The following is an 8,328-nucleotide window of genomic DNA, read 5'->3' on the forward strand; positions in this document are numbered from 1 at the left end:
AAACTATCTTCAGGGACTCCTAAGTGACACAACATAAAATGATTATGATATGTCTGTCTTTTTATTTTGTCATGCAAGAATATGCTTCATATTTTATTTTTGTTTTTTCTTGTGAGTGTTTGCTATTGTGTGCACATTTTGTAGAGTGCTGTAAATGAATTGCCTATTTGGGACGATTTAAAAAGGCTCCGCAAAAGACAATTTATCAATGTTGTGTAATAGTCAACTTCTTAAAGTTTTTTTATTTTTTTAATCAGATTTGTAGCCATTTTATTCATAGCACTTTGTCACATTCAGTTGAATTGCATTAAAAGTTTCAGAGATGATTCTGAAAAAGTTGTCACATATTACATACTAGTTCTTTCTGAATATTTGTTTGGTGTTTGCGGCAGTCACCCAAAATGTGCAGCAAATCGTCAGCTATTGTTTCATCAATCTGTCAGCAGCACAAGGATTTCTATTTGCACACCAAATAGGAAGCTACAACTCACTACAGGGACATTGAGTCCAAGAGCATTTACACTCCCTAATGCTGATGCTGATCTTTTTACCTTTATCTGTTCCTCTCCCTTTTAAAGCTTTGACCCACTTACTTAGATGCCCAAACCCACCTTGCTGAAGTGACTCAACACTTCCCATTTCTCACTTTTTCCAGGTGCACAACATAGAGCATTAAAAAAAGCACTGAAATCAAACATCACAGGGTAATAAGTAATTTGATATGTCAGATTTGGTTATTACTGCCATCTGTAATGACAGACGGGTTGTCTCTTTATTGCTAGTGTCACACATTAAAAAAATAACATCTCAAAAGTAGCAGGATCATACCAAGTGAAATGTGCGCTAACAAACTGAGTGGTTTCTTAGTATTTTAGCGTGGTCTGACCCCTCCCGTGTTATTCTTTTCCAGGAAAAATAGTGGTATTTTCCAATGACCCAGATAGCGAGAGGTAAAACTTACATAACGGACTCCGTCACACTCTGAATGGCTGACGACGTTTTAGGGCTAAAGGATTTCTCAACCACAAATGTTTAATCCGCAGGTTGTGACAGACATGGTGGGAGGACGGGAGAAAGAGTATATGCTAAGCAAACGCTGCAAGCAGACAGACAGACACACACACACACGCACACGCACACACACACACACACACACACACACACACACACACACACACACACACGCACACACACAAATACTTGGTTACTAGGTTCTAACTATCAACAGCAAAGCTTGAAAAAACTGCTGACTGAAAATCCCTTTATTATCCAATGGGAGAAGAAAAAATGTTAATCCTTCACAACTTGGAAGATTTTCTGAGATTTATGCCTTATAAACCAGTGATTCCTGTGATTAAACTCTTGGGACTCTGGTTTAAGATTAAAGTGTATAAATTACCTGTCTGTTTGTTTCAAACTTTTACTTCAGCGTATTCAGACAACTCTGTCATGTAGCTTCATTGATAATGTTGGACTCGATAAAGGGCAATAGCTTCAACAGGCCTATCTGAGTCCATGTATAGTCTGCAGATCAGGTGACTTAGGGGAAAGACTGTTTTGACAGAAGCAGGTTTGTGGTTGATTATTAACTATTTCTGTGCAGGAGTTGCTGAATCCATGTTAAAAATCTATGTAGTTTTTAACCACATAGATTTTGTGACATGGGAAAAAAAAAAAAGCTGAAGTCAATCAATAGTTAAAATTTCACTATTAGGAGAAAAAGAAAAATCCATGTTGTTGTCAATAGTTTAACTTGAAGCACTTTATAAAAAGATGCTTTTTTTGACCAGCTTGCTGTCACCAGGTTCCTGAAATGTCCAGCTTTGTGGAGCTTTTCAGACATTTGCCCTTTTGTTCCTCAGGCCGTTTAACCAGCCTAGTCCCGTGAACTGGCTGGTAAGTTAATGTTTGCGAACAAACAAACACACGCCTGCTTTTTTTTTTTTTCTTTTCATTCTGGCTTTGCTGTTTACACTATGTGGTCATTGTCCATCACTATGGCAACACATCCTGCTATGGCTCAAAAGGGGAACTGGGTTTAAAGACACAATGCGCAATTGTGGCTTAAGTTGAGGTGCACTCAGGGTCCAGTTTCAATAGGTTTCTTCAGAAAATCTGCCTTCCTCATGCATTTGTAATGCATAGACAATGGGAATAAATCAACTTAGGTTGTTGTCTCTGGCGTGTTCTGAGCTCAGAAGATAGCATGATGCAGCTTGAGTCAGATATGTTTATAGCTTTAATTTAAATTGATGTTTTCATTCTGTTTCTAGCGAAGAGCAACACAGCAACATAGAAGCAAAGTAATTGCAAATGCAATAGCAACAAGGAAAAGTGTGGCAAATGAAAGAAAAACAAATGGAATCATGCAAAGATAATTACAATGCATTGCACAATATGCTCTATGCTTTCTCTAGATTGTATGTTCAACCTTGGTTACACATTAAACACGCGAAAAGTTGTAAGTTGCAACGAAAATATAAAAACGGATTATTTTAAGTTAAGTATTATGAGCGGTTTTGTCTTACTTTCTTGCAAAGCACATTTACCTTTTCATACCCTGAATATTGGGCAAAACCTCCACGTTTAAATATTTTTCAGTAATTATGTAGACTGTGGGCCAGTCTCACACATGCATGCATGCGGATTTAAACCATTCTACTTCAGTTTGCTTGGATGTTTAGGGTCATTGTCCAGCTGGAAAGAAAACCTCTGCCCCGGTTTCAAGTCGTTTACATGCTCTCATGGGTTTTCTTCCTGAATTGGATACTCATTCTGTATCCATATCAGTTTTAATCAGCTTCCCTGCTACTCCTGAGAAAAGGATCCCAGGATCCCCGCAGACCACCACCATGTTTCATATCAGGGATGATGTGTTCAGGGTGACACAGAAAATTGCACGTGGGACAAAATGTTCAAATTTTCTCCTTATTGGCTAAAGCGTGATTGCTGTGTTTCCTTTGCTGCTAATTGCAAACTTTAAAAGTGACTTTGAGGTTTTCTTTGTATAACGGCCTTCTTATTGACATGTACAGTCCAGATTCGTGGAGAAAGGTTCTCTCACCTGAGAGGTTGATCTCTGCAGCTCCTCCAGAGCTCTTTTTCTTTTTTTTAAACTCTTTTTCTGATTACTGCTCTCTTTGTCCAGCCTGTTAGTTTTTGTGGTTAGGAGGTCTGGATGTGTTTGGTATTGTGTCAAATTATCCATTTTTCAGATTTTAAAAGTGCTCTGAGAGACGTGTGAAGTTTAGGGAAATTGATCTATAGCTTACTCTGCTTTAAAGGTCACCAGATCTTTATCTCTAACCCTGATGTTGTTCTTTTGCTAATGTTCTCTAACAAATCTCTGAGTCTACTGCATCTGTTCAAAGATTAACATGGTTGCACATGGTTCTATGCAACGTATCAGAGTAAAAGGTGCTGAATATAAATACAAGTCAGATTTCTGAAATTTTATCTCTGAAAGTTTTTGAAAAAACTTTTAACTATTTCCTTCTTTTTGAAAACATAAACTGTTGGGTGTCTATGACCTAAAATCCCAACAAACAATCCTAGATAGACGATTGCATTAACAACATAATAAAATAGGAAACAGTTCAAGGTTTTAAATAATAATAACATGCAATGGCAAGATCTGTGTGAAAGTGTAAACCAGCCTTAATGAACTTCAGGAAAGTTATCGAACTGCAAAAACATATAGTACAAGAACAAGGTTTGTGGTTTTCTCAAACAAAGTTGCTTAACAAAGGTAATTTCATTGGCTTTCTGAAACAAATATGTCTTCCATTTTCTCTGGAACCGTCATTCAATGAAGTTTCCACATACATGATTTATCTGCCACCACAACGTAACACGCAAAGGTTGTTTTCAAATCTCTGTCAAAGGTCATGTCATGTTCATGCGGGCACACAATACATAGGCTAATATCGCACTCCGTAAAACGCAACGATTTCTAAATGCAATACAGAAAATCTCAGACAAATTCAAGCATGGTGCACTAGCCAACGTTCCAAAGTCTTTACAGTGGCAAGATTTTTTTTGTTTTTTTTTACAGCCTTTCTTTCATTCCATCAGCTGCCCAAACTCTGAGAGGGTGGTGATGTGTTTGTTGCACAACACATCGTCTCACAGGGAATTTAAAGTGGAAGTTGCAACAGGGTACTTTTGTGAACTTCTGCTTAGCAGTGCGTCTTGCACAATCTCCAGAACATTTCGCTCACAAAACACAGATCAATCAAGGCTGGAAATGACAGCAGCTGACTGGCTTCCTGGGAAACGGCATGTTGTGTAATTCCCTGTTTCATATTTGCAGTATTTAACTAAGTTTTAGGACATTTCTAAGTATTGAAAGGGATGGATGTATTTCACTGCTGCAGTTTACATAGTGAGTATTTCTGGTAAATCAGCTTTATGTGCACAGCTTAGAAATGTCTTCAGTTTCCTGAGTAATTTTAGTGAAAATGAGAAGTTTCTGGTGTCAGCCACATGAGTGGAGGGGTGGTTACTGCTATTGTTTTTAGTTGCTTTTCTTGGCAAGCGCAATCAGTGTTGCACAACTACTAAATCTGAATAAAAAGGTCAGCAAATAAACATGTTTTGCAATTTACATATAAGGTTAGTTTCCTGGTGAGAGCCAGTGGAATGTGGAGTGTGGGTATTTCATGCAACTTGGAAATCTTGCAATTTTTTTTAATAAATCTTGAGAAAGTAAAATATATATTTCAACTGGCAAATCTGTCCAGATCATATCCCAAACTGTCATGAAATAATCCTTATAAGACATGGATTTCGACAAACAAAAAGATTTTTTGAAAGGAAAATATTCAGACTTTTCTTGGAAACAGTTTGGCTTATGTAGTTTTAACTATAAAATCCCATGTTTATTGCGAACATTTGAATATGGCAGCCAAAACCTACAACCTTCTAAAGCAGGGGTGTCCAAAGTCGGTCCTCGAGGTCCGGCATCCTACGTGTTTTAGTTCTCTCCCTGGTGGTAGTAACAACCTTTTCAGCTTGTCAATGTTCCTCTTAGGGCTTCTAACGAGCCATCATTTGATCCAGGTGCGTTAAACCAGGGAGAGAACTAAAACATGCAGGATGCCGGCCCTCGAGGACCGACTTTGGGCACCCCTGCTTCAGAAGGTTTTGATTTTTCATACTGGTGTGTTTATGGCTGACGAAGACGCCTACTGGAACTGATCCAAAATAATTCACTTATGTTTTCCTTCAGTGTGTCTATATTTATAATAATTTTTGGTTTATATATTTTATGTAGTTGTGATGTGCAGAAAACTCAAAATGTAAAAGTCCATAAAAAGTCAACAACATTTTTTTTAAATCTATTTAGGAATTTATTGTTTGCTTTTCAGGCAATTAAAAATATAATATTTTCTTTTTCTGTTTTTTTTTTCTCTCACATTGCTATTTCACAGAGTTGGAAATATCTCTCCATAAATAAAAGTACAAAACACATAGTTTCTTTTTTTTAAAACACGAATAAATATAATAAATACATTAGTTTAAGTTAACAACAAGAGCCAACCAATAACCAAATGGAATACTGTGGTGTTCCCTGAACCAGGCTGTCAAACAAACAGGGGAAAAAAAAAAAAAAAAAACTATAGATGGTGTGCAATTAACAAAAGAGCAAATAAAACAGAACGTTTTACAGAATCAAACACCATGAGAGCATGTCAGGATACAAATATTCAGTTCTAAACTCAACAATCTATTAGCATACTTTGATCCTTCAGCATTCTGCAATATTTACTTGCACCCCAAGTCTGGAAAAATAAACTCAAACATTCTTACATGCATTCTTGTACAGTCACACACTTTCCATACACACTTAGCAGAATTACAAATGAAGCTTTGGTTGAATGCTACTGGGACATTTTCCCCATTTGAATTAGCTGTAAAGTGCATACAATAGACACGTCAGGTCTCGCTGATTAAGGCTACTGAATCAAACATACTGCTTGTGGCACAGAGGATGGAAAAGTCTTTAAGGCACAGGCATCATTGATTATCACTAAAAGAGATTAATCACCACTGATTTGTAGTGAGCCAAAGTATGTGCTGGTAAGGTCAAGACCTGCAGAGGAGGTAATTCTCTTGGAAGACCACATACAAAGGTCTAATAGGCTAAGCCACATTTCTGAGTATAAAAATAAAGTCTGATAACATTTGAGTTCTAAAATCATCTTAGCATGTGTAGTTTGTAAAAGATAAGTTACATTTCTACAAGTGTTATTAAGTTGTCTTGTTCTGAAGAGTTTCAAAAATAGTCAGAAAGGCTACGTAAGTGTCACAGTTCTTTCTCTTTGGATTGTGTTGTCTGATCTGTATCTTTAGTCAGACAGGGACAGACGCTCAAACACGGTCAGCCTCTTAGTGGCCGACCCGTCGAAAGTCGGAGATTCAGACCCGCTGGAGCTGCTGCTGCTGTAGCTGTCCTCCAAGGAGTCCTCGGAGGAGAAACGCTGCAGTCCAGCGGGCCTGGTGAAGCCCCCGGTGCTGCCGATACCAGGAAACAGCAAGCCGCCTTCCTGGTCCACTGTGGTGGGGAAGGCTCTGGATTTATTGTTGGAAAAGTTATTTCCGTGGTTGCACACGCAGCGTGTAGGCTTTGGCTCCAGGATGAGAGGAATGTCTCCGGTGCTGGTGCGGGTCTGGTGGCTGCCAAACTGGAATGCTGATGTCTCCCTCTGCACAGAGTCTCCAAACACGGGGGAGAGGAGATCTGCAGGAGGAGGGGAAACTGAAGGAGCGCGGGTGAATCCCAGGTTGGGATCATTGAAGAGTGAAGAGAACGACGGAGGAGAGGAACTGCGGGATGGACCCATGAAGCCGGCAAAGCTGACACTCTGGCGCAGCTGGTGGCGTGGGTTGTGGCTGCCAGATGCGGAGGCATTTTGCTGCTGCTGGAATTTGGCAGATGGTAAAGGACCACCGCTGATTTTCTCCTCGTGGATGAAGTGGCAGCGTGAGCCATACGGACAGTACCCAAAGTTGTAGAAGGTTCTGCAGGGCTCGGTTTTATACTTCGGGTGGCGGTACATTCCTCTCAGTTCGGCTTCACCATGAGCAAACTGACACTTGCTGCCGTACTTGCAAGTGCCGCTCTCCTGGTAGCCACGACACAACTCAGTCTTGTAACGGTTAGAGGAAAGCATTGGCTGTACCTGGGCTGGGAGGTTGGACGAGGGAGGAAACCCTGGTGGGGGGGCCACCGTAGTAGCAGGGCTTGGGGGGAAAGGCTCCAGGCCTTTCAGGTGTCCGATTGAAGGGAGCAGGGAGCTGCTGGGCTCGATCAGGCTCATGGAGCGGTCAGGCCGGAAGGAAAGCTGTTTTTTGTTGGAGACCGGCGCCTGACTCCAGATGTTCGATGACCAGATAGAGCTGCCATTGTCATCATCGTTAACATGCTCCGAGCTCGAGCTGAGGCATGAGGAAGCAGGATGGGAGGAGGGAGAGAAAAATGAGGCCGATCGGTTCAGTCGGTTTTGCCCTGGGTTCTTAAGCTGTACGAAGAGCGGGTCTTCATTGAGGGCCAAGTTTAGAAAGTTCTGTAACAGATGATTTAAACAATTACCACAAAGCACACAGACCATCTGTGAGGCAATACAAAATGTCTCAAATGAGTAGAAAGAAGAAAAAAAACACACTTATAGATATACTTTTTGAACTTCATAAAGTTTACCAAAAAATAAATAAAGAGAAAAAAACCCACAAAAGTTGTGTTTTTACTCACTTTTGCCAAAATGTCGTCAAGCATATCGGACATGCTGTATCCCTTTGACTACACCAACGAGACTGAGCTCTGGTCCTTGGTTCAGTGATAAATGCCTGCGTGTAGACTTGTGTTAACCCTGCCTTTCTTAGCTCCTATATTAAGGGAGACGCTCCTCCCCTCCTATGGGAGGGGTTTCCACAGGCCATGTTCCCGGACGATCCTCTTTCTGACAACCCTTTCTCCTCCCCCTCCAGAAAAACAGAAAGAAAAAAAAACGAGAGAGAAAAAGACAGAGGAGAACTGAGTATTTTTAGTCAGCTGTGTGAAATGTTTCAGTTTCGGAGGCATGTGAAGCCGAAGTGGCTTATTTACATAGCTCTCGAAGATACTCTACTTTAGGGCAAATGCGCTTATGCTCTCACGCACAAAGGAAGATAAATCCCTCCCAACTCTGTGAGACATTTAGAAATCTGAAGCATTCAAGCTTCAAGAAAATGTCAAAACAATTGAGATTTCTGTATGCATAATGTTATATGTTTACAGTGTTTGACCTAGTTCCAGTGACTAATACTACACTGTCGGGAAGCGTGATA

At 40.2% G+C, this 8,328-nt stretch overlaps 1 protein-coding gene across 1 annotated transcript; it reads right to left on the reverse strand.

Moving 5' to 3' along the window:
* Nucleotides 1-5,343: 5,343 nt before the first annotated feature.
* Nucleotides 5,344-7,875, reverse strand: LOC103474518 (tristetraprolin). Its single transcript, XM_008425558.2, has 2 exons — nt 7,754-7,875; nt 5,344-7,568 (listed from the first exon to the last, which is right to left on the reverse strand). The coding sequence occupies exons 1-2, from the start codon at nt 7,784-7,786 to the stop codon at nt 6,351-6,353; spliced, it is 1,251 nt and encodes a 416-aa protein (XP_008423780.1). The 5' UTR covers nt 7,787-7,875; the 3' UTR covers nt 5,344-6,350.
* Nucleotides 7,876-8,328: the final 453 nt, after the last annotated feature.

This window comes from Poecilia reticulata, linkage group LG13 (genome assembly GCF_000633615.1).
Source record: "Poecilia reticulata strain Guanapo linkage group LG13, Guppy_female_1.0+MT, whole genome shotgun sequence".
Lineage (NCBI taxonomy): Eukaryota > Metazoa > Chordata > Actinopteri > Cyprinodontiformes > Poeciliidae > Poecilia > Poecilia reticulata.